Genomic DNA, 14,661 nt, shown 5'->3' with positions numbered 1-14,661 from the left:
GGGTTGTAATAGTGCATTCATTAACCAACTGGAAAGCTGCACACCTCTCAAGTTCACTGTAAGACCCCGCTGAGCACAGACGTCAATTCAACATCTATTCCACATTACATCGAAATGACGTGGAAACAGCATTGATTCAACCAGTGTGTGCCCAGTGGGACAGTAACTTAACAGTACTCTTGAAAGGGGTTGGGCATTCTGACAACAAGTCCACTTCAAATCACATGGTTGTTACATTTACTTGCTTGTATTTGGCTGTCTTTGTGTGTGTGTGTCAGAGGAGGCTGGTTGGAGGAGCTATAGGAGGACGGGCCCATTGTAATGGCTGTAATGGAATAAATGGAACGGTATCAAGCACATCAAACAAATGGAAACCACGTTTGACTCCGTTCCATTGATTCCATTCCAGCCATTACAATGAGCCCGTCCTCCTATAGCTGCTCCCACCAGCCTCCACTGGTGTGTTTGTGTGTGTGCGTGCGCAAGAGAGAAAGAGCGAGAGCAAGAGAGAGAGAGAGACTGCACCTGTGACGGAACACCTGAGTGTCAACATAAGGAGGACTGAGAAACTGAGTGAATGTGAAAAGAGAACAGGAAGAGAAAGAGAGAATAATAAAGTATAAGAAATTAATGCAGAACCTCTAACTAGGAGAGCACTAAGATATGGTTGGACATTTTCACATCTGAAATCCACTCCCTCTCCAGGACAGAGACCAATTCTCCATCAACAAGGTAAGCATTACATTCATGCACACTGTACATCCATCAAGGGACCATTATTTCTCGTAGGAATGTTCATAATTGGAATGTCAATGTGCTACTTGTGTTATGTTTATGTTTTTAGAGGATGTGTTTTAGCCTTTATGTATTTTACCATTTCTTATTGTGTGCATTTCACTATATGTAATACAATTCTAAATATCCTGATACAGTACATTTGCTTACATTTTACATTTCCGTGGCATCAAGTTGATAGTGTCTAATTAAACTCCCCAAAAATCAAACAATGGTGGGAAACAAAAATGCCAAATCAACTGGGTACAAGCCATGTGCCAGCCCTTCTGACATAGCAAAAATAATGATTCAAATTGTCCAGATAGGTCACAACTGATAAACATGAAATATGAAGAGACACGAGGGCCACAACTATGTGAGAAATCAGTGTGCCCTCCGAGCATCCTTCCCATGTTATAGGTCAACAGTGAACCTTAGTTTGGTTAGCAGTATTTTTAGCTAACGTTCCACTCCTTGCCACTCCTGTCATTTGCCAAAGACATAGGCCAGTCTCTTTGGCAAATGATAGGAGTGACAAGGAGTGGAATGCAATAGCTGAACAGAGAAGGCAACCAGGCTAAGGAAACCTGGCAGCCAAAGTGAAACCCAAGACTGATGCAACATTCCAGCTCTGTGTTCAAGGAAGCTCAGGCACACAGTACAGTAGACGTCCTTGGACCCACCTTTCAGAAGCTCAAACAATGTATCATCAAGGCTTTGTACTCAATTAGTGATTTCTCAGTGTTCAGCGTGAACATGCTGTTCCTTCACTGTGATCTTTGAAGCTTCGCAGAACACAGAGTAACTTATTAAACAGGACCTACTGAGAACCCCAAATGAGTCATATGAGTTCTCTTTGTAAAGGTCAAATCAACGATGGCAGAGAGATGGTAGAATAATGGTCAAAGTTATCAATCTAACCTGGTTAAACTATTTCAGGTAACACTTGCCATTAGCCATTAGCTAGAATCCTTAGTTGCTACATCCATACTTGGACTTATATTCTTCAAGAATCAATGGGTATAATATCATTAATTTATAACTTATAAATGCCTTGTGTGCTTAGTTCAACTGTCATACTCCATCAGAACACTTTTTTTTAAATCTAAGGTTTGTAAACCTCATAAATGTAAACAAACACTGAATAGCTTGAAAACATGGTTAAAACTATAATTTTGATATGGGCTGTTCTTACAACCAAAGCTCTGTCCATGAATTTGAAAGTGGTTATATTCTCCAGGCCCATCCCTCAGCTTTTTACCTAAACAGAGGCGCGGTAACCACCTTTTTCAACCGCAGATTCTAGCTTTAAGGTACCATTTCTGAAACATTTATATATATTGAAAATAAAGGGTTAATAATCAGTTAATTGACTATTTACAACCCCTATAAATCATTATGTCATAGTTAGTCAGGAAGTTGGCAGGGAACAGGAGTCCAACACTGAGCCAGGAGGTAACTGCACCGTTTTAGAGATGCTACAAAGCCATAAAAGCTCATCTTGGGGAGCAACCGCATCTGCTTCTTGGGTGTCTGTGACTCTGTAAACAACCAGGTCACAAATAAGTGCAATTAGAAAATGCAAATGAACTCAAAGAGTAAAACTAGCTCGGAACAAGGATTGCATCAAATAAATTACACAATTACATTGAACATGACAGTGACAAAGTGAAGTTACTATGAGCCGAACCAGATTGTTATTTCTTGCTTACAGTACATAGGCATATGCCTAGCACCAAACTCTGCCAATGCCAAGTGCTTCAGATAAGAAAGCGATGTAATTCCATGTACATTTGCATGGGTGTGATATCAAACCCACAGCAAGCTGTACTGTCAAGACTGCTGGAGTAAACTTCATGCCATGGGGTTGGGCAAACTAAGGGCAATGACAATTAATCTGTTACTTGTTGCATTTAAATGATAAATTGTGGACTACAGCCATATCAGAATAGATATGGGCATTTTAAGCAAATAAACATATTCTATATAGAGAGAGTTCCCACAGAACCAACCCAACTTATAAATATATTGCTTTATTTTTCGACTATGATAGACTGTAACAAGCATGTTTCTGTGGCATTCACTTGCTTGGTTTCCCGGAAACATGGCATTGTCTCATTCTTGCCATCTCCATTGTATGTTGCACCAAACAACTCAAGGAAACCTGAATATAACCTGCTTTAATGCTATTAATGTTAGATAACATGACACATCTATTAACCCCATAACTTATCACAATGTGGTATACCCAAAATAGCTCACATTTTAAAAATGATTTGTGGTATGCCTGTAATCTTACAACACCATGCTAAAATTATCATCAGAAAAGGGTGAGTCTATTACTACTGGCGTTTCAACTGGAACGGATGTTGGCTAAAAGGTTGCCAGGTGACTGAGCTGGGGCACACCTCATACTGACAGTGGATAACAAAGCATCACAATACCTGGGCTCAATATGTGTGCTCTTGTAATTGCTACTTGTTTGCATTTATGCGCCCATTGGTTTGCATTGGTTTGTGTCACGCAAATCCAAAATGGAAAAGGATGCAGTTTGCAGGGGTGCAACTTTGGTTTTAGAAGTGGGGGGGGGCATAATTATACATACATACACATATATATATATATATATTGATAAACTCTCCAAACAGCTTACCTGACCACTCGGAGGCGTCCGCATGGTCCTAAAGCATACAGTTGCCTTGTTTTGTATCACATTTCAATGATAAATCTGGGCGTTGGGGGGGGACAAAAATGCAGTGAAAGTTGAGCCCCTGGCAGTTTGTATTGAGTTGGTGTCGTATCTAGAGTGGATTCGAGAAACAAGTTACTTTCTCATCAGCCGAAAGGTTTTTTCTGAGTTGATATCAGATCACATGGAAGAGACACGAGATCCTCTCAATGTGTCGGTTAATTTATTAGCCGAGAGCCTGTATCAGATGTCAGATGAGTCATCTCCTTGATTAGTCTTTATCACTGTGATGTGATAGAGACTGCTAACAAGGGCTCCCGAGTAGCACAGTGGTCTAAGGCACTGCATATCAGTGCTAGAGGCTTCACTACAGACCCTGATTTGATTACAGGCTGTATCACAACCAGCTGTGATTGGGAGTCCCATAGGGCGGCACACAATTGGCCAAGCTTCGTCCGGGTTAGGGTTTGGCCGGGGTAGGCCGTCATTGTAAATAAGAATATGTTCTTAACTGGCTTGCCAGGTTAAATAAAAAAAACAAAAAAAACAAGGGAGTGAACAATTTACAGCATGAATCCTCTGGTAAATACACACTCATAAGATAAGTACATAGAATATAGACACAGAAAGTAAACCAGCCAACCTGGAAAATGTGATGGAAAGCATTTGCCTTCACATAGGGGAGGAAGGCCAGGACTGGAAATGTTTGTATTTTGGTTATCAGTAAAACAATTCTGAGAGCAGGCTCAACTTGCCCGACTGCCATGAATCCCATACATTTTCTATCTTTCACGTAAACATCTTAAACAATAGGGAGGAATTAGATACGTTTTAGGCTAATGGAATTCTTGGTTGTTTTCACTTTTCTTTTTTTAAGCCCCATGGGGCCACCTCAAAGCAGGCTCAGTTCACTTGTCCCAGGCAACAGTGAAATCCTCAATATCAATCCCTGCTTAAAATGTTTTCTTTATATTCAGTCAATATGGCCAAAATCTATCATTAACTCAAAAATGTCAACTTTGACTGCATTTACACTTGACCCGTAGTTCCAATGTCTCCTCTATTGTTCCCACAAGCAAGGGCGGAGGCCAATGACATCACATCAGACCATCTCCTTGACATTTTCAGTTGTCTTAAAAACCCTTTTTTGCTTCCAAAAAATGTTTCCCCATTAAGTGTGTGACTGTGTGTACATTACTGTATGTATACGTGTGTTTTTCAACAGGAAAAGTTCACAAGTGTTACAGCTGGAGTGTGTTTTTAACTCTCAAGATAAAAGTTGATCATTGTCAGCTAATGAATGCTATTATATTAAAGGTCTGGATCATTTTCACTTTTTTTGCCCTGGAATGTAAGGAATGAGTCAATTTAGTCAGGCAATCAACTACAAGAACCCCCCTGCTTGTGTCTCTTGAACTTGAACTTCAAACCTCTTACTGTGTAACTCTCACAAAAACCCACGTTACTGATTGACATAACCGGGTGCCCTTTTCCTCCCTAGGTCAATCCCCCCTCCAGTCTCTGTTTGTGCCATGGCTGACCCTAGCTGGTGGAAGCTGACCTTCTCACCTACGAAGTCTGAGGCAAAGGTTCTGTACGAGATCCCTCAAGAGTATGGTAATAATAATAAGGAACATCACAACAGCCCTCAGCTCCCCACAGACCCAATGGACAACCAATTCAGTGCCAGACTGGAGAAGATAGTGGATAAGTCAGCCACTAAAGGTCGCCATGTTAAGGTGTCCCACTCTGGTCGCTTCAAGGAGAAGAAGAAGATCCGTGCCACACTGGCTGAGAACCCTATGCTGTTCTCTGAACACAGTCTCAGGGATGAGAATCACAGGGCAGAGAAATAGCAAATAACCAGGTGCATGCTTTTTAGGCTCTTTTTTAAGTCATGCATTACAGACAGCCACACCATTCACGACACAAACACATCCATAATCTTATTGGTACAAAACATATATACACTCCCAAGGTGGGCTCCACACCTAAGTACACAGATAATACTGTAACCAGCTGAATTATCATGCACATCCACAACACTGTTCAAGGTTCATTGATGCAAACATATTAGAATGGATGGTATTTTTCACCAGCTCTTCCTGAGCTCACTGCACTTGGACAACACTGAAAATTTCCAAGAATATGGCAATATGTTGCCTGTGTCTTTACAAGGACTCATGACCAGTAACCTGGAGGGAATTTTTCACTGTAGTTAGTATAAGATAAATAAATTATGGAAAATGTTTAGCTGCAAAAATTAATCTGTTATAAATGTTAGTTCCACATATTTTGTATATTTAATGACCTGTAATGATATGAAGTAGTCTAGTTTCCGACATGGTGATGTAAGAATGTGTAAACTTGGCCCTCCATCAGGGATTTATCGTCCAGTTTGTCACTTCATCGGAGTCCAGTTGGTGGCGAGGCTTGGGCAAATGGAGTCAGAAAGGAGATGTGAGGGATACATGGTATTGAAGTGATCACAGAAAAGGGCATGTCTATCCATAAGAACAAGTCAAGAGTATAATGTGATCCAGTGATTATTTTATTTATATACAGTTCTGTTTCATCGAACACGCTAAAAAGATCTGCATGAAATAAAGTTGATTGAAAAACATCAAAATGTCAGTCAAGGTGTATGGCAACATACTTAGTGGTAGGTAAAATGTAGCTTTTTATTTGACCCCTTTTTCTGTGGTATCCAATTGTTTTTAGTAGCTACTATCTTGTCTCTTCGCTACAACTCCTGTACGGGCTCGGGAGAGACCAAGGTTGAAAGTCATGCGTCCTCCGATGCACAACCCAACCAAGCCGCACTGCTTCTTAACACAGCGCGCATCCAACCCGGAAGCCAGCCGCACCAATGTGTCGGAGGAAACACCGTGTACCTGGCAACCTTGGTTAGCGTGCACTGCGCCCGGCCCGCCACAGGAGTCACTGGTGCGCGATGAGACAAGGATATCCCCACCGGCCAAACCCTCCCTAACCCGGGTGACGCTAGGCCAATTGTGCGTCGCCCCACGGACCTCCCGGTCGCGGCCGGTTACGACAGAGCCTGGCGCGAACACAGAGTATCTGATGGCACAGCTGGCGCTGCAGTACAGCGCCCTTAACCACTAACACCGACATCTTTTGGCCAGAAAAAGCATGGAGTACTCACTTGCAGATTAAAACATTTTCACATCCCTTCAGTCGATCACAATTCGGATGTGCCATTTCAACTGTCGCGAGCGCAGAGGTCTTCACACACCAAGAAAATCAAGTGAACAACCAAGCTCATTCTCAGACATGACTGACTTTATACACTGACTTACCTTGGCACAATTGAACTCGTGCCAACTCTTCTAATCTTAATTTACCTATATTAAAAAGGCAGTTTGAGCCACAGACATGACAATCAATCCCTAACAAATTCAACACAGAGACTACAGCCTAATAAGTTATCTGTATTACATGACAGAGAAACTGCTGTGGATTTGGGCCTTCAGAAGACATATTAGCTGTTAGACAGAACATGTCATCCAATACAGTGGAACTCAGGTACAAATGTTCAATAACAGATAGACACTACTGGAGATTGCGCTTTTTATAAGTACAGAGTTTCCGGGGGTTCTGGAGGTCGAGGAAATGCATTTATTGGATAACCGGTTAACTGTCAATAATTATCTAACATTGACTACTGTACCAGACAGACTTTGCACATCAAGCATCAGGGAATGTAAAGTATGCCATACAGCATATTGAGATTCGTGAAACCTTGCGTCACAGGTTACATGCTAGACCGTATAGTCACATGACGTTGATCATTTCCCATTGTTGTCCTGGAGACAACAGGCAATCAGGCCACCTAACCATACAGAGGGGAATATATATATATAAATAAATCACTCCTTGATTTGTTATTAAACAACAATTGGAGAAAACAAGCCATAATTTGCTTTTTTAAAGACACACATATAGCACGTAGTTATTCAACATCATTTGGTTCATCACTCATGTCATTTGGTTGACGATGATGACATCATGAGTGAGTTGTACTCTAGGCCCAATCTCCAGCCTTGCCTTTAGTCCATTTCCCCTAATGTAACCGACCTCATGGGGATAGCCTCTGGTAGACCCAGCCCGCCTCAGCATTATGTTCATACTCTTCTAGAACACTCTCTCCATTTTTCAGCCTCGTGAAAACGATGCGGTCATGTAGCCTGTTGGTCTGACCCTGCCAGAATTCTATCAAGTAAGGCTTGACGATATAGCCTCCCCTGTTGGAAGATAGAGGGACAATGTGCAAAAACAAGAACAGGCTTACGTGATAGAGATCATCTCTCGTGGACAGCATCTGACCAAATTTCTCAGATTTTAATTCTGGATTAACTGAGATTACATGATAGACAATTTAGTGCACCGCTTTGGTGATTTAATATACTAACCAGTAGTCGGGCATGGGGACATCTGTGTCCTTGTACTTTTCCTTCAGCTCTGCATTTTTCTGTCTCAGGTACTGCAGAGTGAAATAAAACCAGCAGATTTCACATATTTTCATTCATTTCCCTCATTTTGGCAATAAGTCCAACGGTGGATCTCTATAATACATTGGTGGTCCTCACATTTCTGTCAGGGACTGCAGTGCTTTGTCTGCTCACAACGGCCCCGATCTGGCTACTCTTGGGCCGGGAGTGGAAGTAGTCACAGGAGCTCTGATAGGGGATTCTCTCCACGTTGCCCTCGATACGGACCTGCACACACACACACACACACACACACACATTCTCAAGTGAGGGCCAACTAACTGTACAGCAAATTCAGTGCCATCCTACATTTGTTAAAGGGAAATTCCACCACTTTTCAACCCCATATTCGTTACCTCCAGCCGAGTGTCTACATAAGAAACCGGCACATTTCTATGATCTGTGGTTAAAAAGACAAGAAATATTTAAAAAATAACACTTCTCTGTGACATTATGGGCTAGGATTAACCTGCAATGAGTTTCTAGCCAAAGGGAGGGTCTTTTATTTCTCTCCACATCACCACACATCTCATAGAGTTTAAAAATCACAGTTTTTAAAAATGTTTTACATTTTGATGATGTCATCAGGTAAAATTATTTTTTTTATTTTTTTTAACCAAACATAAATGCGCCTGTCTTCACATATGTAGACACTGGTATTGTGCTGGAGATAATGAAATTAGGTTGAAGTGATGGAATTGCCCTTTAATTCATTCAAAAAACAAATCACAACATATTCATCATACCAAATCAAAGACATTTAAAGATATTGAAACAATGGGTTAACAAGTATGCTACCTTTTAAGAGGTAAAAATGAAGCACATACCTGCCTGTTGATAGGCTCCCAGTAAAAGCACAGACATGCATAAGGGTTGCTCTCCTACAGGAAGGGATATGAAAATATCAGATGTAAAAATCGGAAAACAGAAGTAGTACGACATAATCTAGTGGTGCAGGTGCACAGGACGTCACGCTGTTTACTCAGCAAGTATCACTTCCCCCTGAATCGGCTCACACTGAGGCTCGAACCCAGGACCTCTGTCTTGCTAGCATGCACGACCTCAATAAGTGTCTTACCAGTTGGTGTCACGTGAAAAGCTAGCTAATCACTGGCGCAAGTGGGGACACTTCAGGCTGAGGAGTAAGTTTGTTTCGCACATCCCCATGTGCTACACATGCACTTGAGAGGAAAGGGAGGAAGATGCCTGCCTAGTGACAGTAGTAGGTACTAACCAGCTCACCACCTTTCCGGCTCTCGTAGTTGGTAAAGAACCGGAAGCCTTCTTCACTGTAGCCTTTTAACAAGACCATTCGAGCAGATGGACGTCCATCTCTTTATGAAGAAACAGACAGATTGATAGAAAATGTGTTACAATTTAGCTTAAGAAGCAAGCATTGTGCTTGAGGGACTACTTATGGGGGTACTCACCTGGTGGATGTGGCGATGCACATTGCATTGGGCTCTCCGATTTCAGGACACTTTGTGGCTTGATCAAACCAATCTCCAAACTGCTTGATGGGGTCCAGAGAAACAAGATGATTCTCTTCAAAGCACTAAAACAAGTTAAGATAGAGGCTTTTACATCAAAATGCACATTACATTGAAGTCATAAGCATTTAGGGAACTCAACGTTGGCCCATGTTTATTATGACATCTTCAATGAAGTTCTGATCACTCCAATTGCTGGGGTGTAGGCTACGCAGTGAGGTGAAACGTCAAAACGTAGATGATAAATAGAATATGACTAGAGGTGCCACAAACCTCTGTTCTATAGGACTACACTATCTATCTGTTCTACAACACACTCTGTCATGTTGCAACCACCTGATTGGGCCCATGATATATAATTGGGGCCCTTATGTTCCCTTTGCCAGTGGAGGAGCTGTTGGGGGAGAGAAGCCCCTTCATTAGATCACAAGACGCTGGACGTAAGCGAAGTGAGCAGATTGAACGTATGACTAAAGTACATTGAATTTACATTGTATACTTGATGCAATGAAAATGTTGGGGTCGTCAACGTAATTTACATTACAAAACAGGTCATTAATACACAATTGAAACAATGCAAGCACACTGGCTAGACATTGGTGTGCCTCTGGAATATGCATGTATTTGCACATGCCATTGACATCTTTATAGCCATTCACCAAATTAGAACGGTGAGGTAGCTTGTGTCATAGCCAAAAAGCTAAGGACTCAAACTCGTCAATTCTCACCTCTTCGTCTCCTTTGTATTTTTTTCGCATGTCACTGAGATCCATGTCTGTAGAATCACTGGTAGATTTCGTGCAAAGTGACTGATAAAATAAGGCTCGACAGCAAGCTATCAAAGAAACCTGGGGATTAAAGTATTTACCTACTTCCCTGATATTCTTCAACGTATTGCAACCGAAAAAGAAAAAGCTTTACAACAAACACGCCGACGTAATCACGCTCGTTGTTTTACGTAAAATATTATGCAAACATTCGCTCAAAGACGTTTTAATATATTGTCAAGATAGTCGAGTGACCGCTCTAACAACGGAATTACATGTCTTCAAATATGTCAGGTGGGAGAAGGCTAGATCAGGTGGGACCATTCTAGCCAACGAGAGAGCAGATACGCGTGTGAACAACAGGGCTGCGTTCAATTGAATGGAAATGGCGCTGTACTGAACGTCCAGATGAAAAACGGGGAGAGGTTGAGTTGTTGTTTTTGAATGCTGTCATCATGGCCACTCCCCTTTAATTACGTCCTCATTGCTTCAAGCCACACCCACCAAACAGGAGCCTACAGAAGGACAGAGGCCTCTAGTGGCCAAAATGACGTTTTAGCATGCGCAGCGCCATTGAAGACTTCCACTATTTTAAAGTAGTCACCTGGGGTTGTAACCACTATGGGTTCTAGCCACAACGGCCCTGTACAAACGGTCACAGAAGCTATAATGACACAGAATGTCTAAATGGAGCAAACGTACCTCAACGTATGTTCAAAAACGTTTTGAGGAAATGTGTCGTTCAGTACAAACCGTTCCGCAAAGTAGCAAACATTCAAGCGATCTGATTGCACAACTCCGATATAAAGTAGTTTAACGAAATGCCACGTGCGTCCACTTATACCACTGCACTCTTAACCACTACGAACGTCTATTCGATCAAATAAGCTTTAAATAGCAATTCCATATTTTGTTGACCAAATTCGACACGCTCATTGAAAAATTCCTTACTTCGTGGTCTTATTTTCGTGGCGGAGTCAACCCTGTTGCTTCGCCTCTTTCTCTGTTATTATTATTATTTTTATTTTTTTTACTTTATCGATAAATACTAATGAAAATCAATCGGAATATTTTACACCGTCTTCGCATTTATCCGTAATTTCACAGATAGTACAATTACGAATTCAAAGGCATACATGTTCAACTTAATGCAAAATGTAAGATGATTTTAACAACTGCCGCGTTCAAAACAACTGGGATCGGAAATCTCCGACTTCAGTCCGTTCATGACAACTGGGAACCTGGGGGAAACAAACTATATCCGAATGGGAAAAATCTACCCAGAATTCTGAAGTCTGAAACTTGGGCACCTGTCTCTTGAGCTCCGACCCTCCGACATGAAGATCACTGACTTCATGTTTTTTACGTGTTCATTGTTGTCTTGTGGTTCTTTTAATTGTTTTGATCGAGGCATTGAAATTGCCGAACTACCGACACTACTTTCCGCGTTCAAAACAACTGGGAACTCGGAAATCTCCGTCTTCAGTGCGTTCAAAACAACTGGGACTAGCTCTGACTGGGAAAACTGAACTTGAACTGTCAAGAACTCGGGGCATTTCTAGAGCTCCGACCTGAAAATCAAGACGTCATGATTTGACCTCGTATGTTTTTCCGAGTTCCCAGTTGTTTTGAACGTAGGAACTGTAATCGGTGTCTGACGTATGATGCACGCCCCCCATTCCAACGCTTCCTGACAAAGATGGCGGCGACCTTGTGCGGCAGGCTTTTACCAAAACAGGGTAACGTACCTCGCTTTTATAAAAGCGTTATAAATACAGCTACATGTCAAGTCATGTTGGAGCACGAGCCCATGTGCTCGGTTGTAGTACACAGCGCACAGCTAACTTTGAATATGACTAAAATTAGGGCTAACTCAGTCACTTCCTAGAGCGCTAGGCTTCATTAGTTAGCTACATTGTAAGTTGCTCCATTGTAGCAAGTAGTACATTACTACATTAGAATAAGCTAGTTAATGGCTACATTGTAACAAGCAGAACATTGCAACAACAGCAGCAGCCATTCAACATACACCAGGACTCAAACCTTGCAACTTTATGCTTTTGCTCTTGGGTGAAAGGTTATAACAGAGAGCTTGATGTACAGAATGATCTGTACACTATAAGTGCAAATCTGTTGCATAGCCCTGCTGCAATACATCCTATCTTTGATGTCAAACCTGAGCTAAGACCATCATTGTGCAAGGATAGTAACATTGACAGAAAGATGGGTTGTAAAACACTGGTTGTATTGAATCACTTATACATTATACTGTATTATTGGAATGTATGCACACACAAGTCAACTGCATTGCATGGAATAAAATAATTATCAGGTTTTAATGTTTGCATAGAAACATTTATTATTTTTAGTCCTTCTTTATAAACCCATTGTTATTGTAACGTGTGTCTACAGGATGGCTTCCCTTGACACAGAGTGTCCGGCATGGCTCTAAGGCAGTCACGCGCCACAGGAAGCCCATGCACATCCTCAAACAGAAGCTGATGGCTATCACAGAATACATTCCACCCAAACCTGCAGCTCCCCCCGGGGCTCTGACCCCCCGTGTCAAACCAGTTCAGGAGGTCAGTGAAGTCCAGTGCATGTGTTTATAACTCGAAAACAAGCACAAGCAACCCGTCAATGTCAGTTTGTGTCCTGGAGCTGTTTTTTCAGAAACACATGTATATTTGTTTAGTGCTGAAAGGAGAGCTCCTCCACCCACCCAGCAGCCGGTTAGGAATAATAGTGGTGTGAGCTGGCTTGGTATCGAGATGATGGCTGATTTATGAATACTGCTTTATTCACAGGAAAGTGGCCTGGTGTTGCTCTTGAAGAAGGATTTGCAGACCATGTTCCAGGACTGTAAGATGATCGCTGTGATCCAAAACAACGCCACCAATTCAGAGGACATGCTGCTTCTCAAGCACAGGCTCCACAAGCATGGCATCAAAATCAAGTTTATCCCCAACCAGGTCATATTGTAACTATGACGCAAATTGTATCGCCTATTGCATCTTGAAAGATGTTAATGATGTTTTTTTAAATCTTGTTTAACCACAGGTGATGAGGTCCTACCTGGCAGACAGCCCTTACATTAACATGGGGCCTCTATTCATCGGCCAGACAGTTCTATTTGTTAGTAAAGAGCCAAAGGTGAAGGAAATGCTTTTGAGTTTGAGGACCAGCCCCCAGATGGTATTATTGGGTAAGTAAATACTTTTCCAATGCAATCTGGTGGTCCCACTCTCAGTATAGCAAAATGTTATTCCCTGACTTCAGTAAAGCTACTATCATACAAGCAATTGTGTAAACCCTTACTTCTCCTCCCACTGTTTCAGGGGCCTGTATAGAGAAGATATTGCTGAGTCGGCAGGGGGTGTTGAACTATGCCAAGCTGCCATCAGTGACCGTGGTCCAGGGAGAGCTGGTGAGTGGCCTGACCATGCTGACCTCGCAGACAGCCTCAATGTTGCAGCGCCACCCCGCCCACCTCTCATTGATACTCCAGCAGTACCTCAAACAGCAGGCTCCCGCAGGCAGTACCAACGGGACCCCAGGGGAGAGCCCCCCCAAGGCAGAGGAGACTGCTTAGGTCTAGACGATTCACGCCCGCGGGGGAGGGGAAGGATGTCGGCAGCACTATGGCTACTGGGAGGTCATATCTGCAGATTCAAGGTCTGCCTCTGACCTGGAGGTCATACAATGTACAGTACAACATGAACCGCTACAACACCTCTTGAGAGCAACTCTTGGAGAAAACATGTTTTTGTTCCTTTTGTTCATTATTTTGATTACTACTCATGTTCTGTTCTAAGGCCTCTTTGACCATATCAAAAATAAATGATGTTTAAAATATTGTATTAGCCAATGGCAAGTGTTTTGTTATTGATTTGAAGTGATTGGTCCAAAAAGCTCAAAGTAAATGGACCAACCTTCTTGGTTGAGGAAATCCTCTGCGTTGATCCTTTTTGAATATATGAATATGTGGGTAGACATTTGTAAAAGTCAGTGCCAATAGTCATGCATGCTCCAATAGTTATGAGGATCATATGAGACAAAAATAAACACAAGTGGTCTTGGAGATCCTGATAAAGGCTAATCTGGGGATTACCACATGTTAATCTGGGTCAGTTAGTCTATTACAACTGTTATTCTGAGTTTGTGGGAGGGAAACTACCATATTCATCTCAGTTCAATATCAGTATGTCACAGGGCAAGCCCTACAATAATATTATTATTACTACTAACCCACAGGGTTGTGTGTGCCATACTGTTTTTTGTTTGATTTAACTATAGATCTTCTCATGATGTCAAAACATTGGATCATGTGTATTCTTTGTGTCAGAAGAACATTGACGAGTCTTTATTTAAATTATTGTAAACATGCAGTTATCCAATGGCGATATAGAGACAGACAGGCCTAGGTGCAC

At 41.9% G+C, this 14,661-nt stretch overlaps 3 protein-coding genes across 3 annotated transcripts; 2 read left to right on the top strand and 1 right to left on the bottom strand.

Moving 5' to 3' along the window:
• The first annotated feature begins 476 nt into the window (after window positions 1-476).
• Window positions 477-6,097, top strand: prr15lb (proline rich 15 like b). The gene is made up of 2 exons (XM_020453551.2): window positions 477-732; window positions 4,965-6,097. The coding sequence occupies exon 2, from the start codon at window positions 4,996-4,998 to the stop codon at window positions 5,317-5,319; it is 324 nt and encodes a 107-aa protein (XP_020309140.1). The 5' UTR covers window positions 477-732; window positions 4,965-4,995; the 3' UTR covers window positions 5,320-6,097.
• pnpo (pyridoxamine 5'-phosphate oxidase) lies at window positions 5,997-11,753 on the bottom strand. Its single transcript, XM_020453550.2, has 7 exons — window positions 10,193-11,753; window positions 9,405-9,529; window positions 9,209-9,308; window positions 8,802-8,855; window positions 8,074-8,202; window positions 7,897-7,967; window positions 5,997-7,728 (listed from the first exon to the last, which is right to left on the bottom strand). The coding sequence occupies exons 1-7, from the start codon at window positions 10,235-10,237 to the stop codon at window positions 7,563-7,565; spliced, it is 690 nt and encodes a 229-aa protein (XP_020309139.1). The 5' UTR covers window positions 10,238-11,753; the 3' UTR covers window positions 5,997-7,562.
• Window positions 11,454-14,091, top strand: mrpl10 (mitochondrial ribosomal protein L10). The gene is made up of 5 exons (XM_020453548.2): window positions 11,454-11,970; window positions 12,644-12,813; window positions 13,039-13,203; window positions 13,292-13,436; window positions 13,570-14,091. Exons 1-5 carry the CDS (start codon window positions 11,835-11,837, stop codon window positions 13,821-13,823), a joined length of 870 nt encoding a protein of 289 aa, XP_020309137.1. The 5' UTR covers window positions 11,454-11,834; the 3' UTR covers window positions 13,824-14,091.
• Window positions 14,092-14,661: the final 570 nt, after the last annotated feature.

The sequence above is a fragment of the Oncorhynchus kisutch genome, linkage group LG20, assembly GCF_002021735.2.
Source record: "Oncorhynchus kisutch isolate 150728-3 linkage group LG20, Okis_V2, whole genome shotgun sequence".
In the NCBI taxonomy this organism is placed as follows: domain Eukaryota; kingdom Metazoa; phylum Chordata; class Actinopteri; order Salmoniformes; family Salmonidae; genus Oncorhynchus; species Oncorhynchus kisutch.
The sequence above is the reverse complement of the archived record's forward strand: the minus strand, read 5'-3'. Positions and strand labels throughout refer to the sequence as shown.

Excerpts from the sequence above, each read along its gene's own strand:
- mrpl10 (XM_020453548.2), top strand. The coding sequence starts at position 11,835 with ATGTTTTTCCGAGTTCCCAGTTGTTTTGAACGTAGGAACTGTAATCGG. Across the intron at positions 11,971-12,643 it reads CAGGCTTTTACCAAAACAGG|GATGGCTTCCCTTGACACAG; the intron begins GTAACGTACCTC and ends GTGTGTCTACAG. Across the intron at positions 13,437-13,569 it reads CCCCCAGATGGTATTATTGG|GGGCCTGTATAGAGAAGATA; the intron begins GTAAGTAAATAC and ends CCACTGTTTCAG.
- prr15lb (XM_020453551.2), top strand. The coding sequence starts at position 4,996 with ATGGCTGACCCTAGCTGGTGGAAGCTGACCTTCTCACCTACGAAGTCT.
- pnpo (XM_020453550.2), bottom strand. The coding sequence starts at position 10,237 with ATGGATCTCAGTGACATGCGAAAAAAATACAAAGGAGACGAAGAG. Across the intron at positions 8,203-8,801 it reads GGGAGCCTATCAACAGGCAG|GTCCGTATCGAGGGCAACGT; the intron begins GTATGTGCTTCA and ends GTGTGTGTGCAG. Across the intron at positions 7,729-7,896 it reads GTCCCCATGCCCGACTACTG|GGGAGGCTATATCGTCAAGC; the intron begins GTTAGTATATTA and ends ATCTTCCAACAG.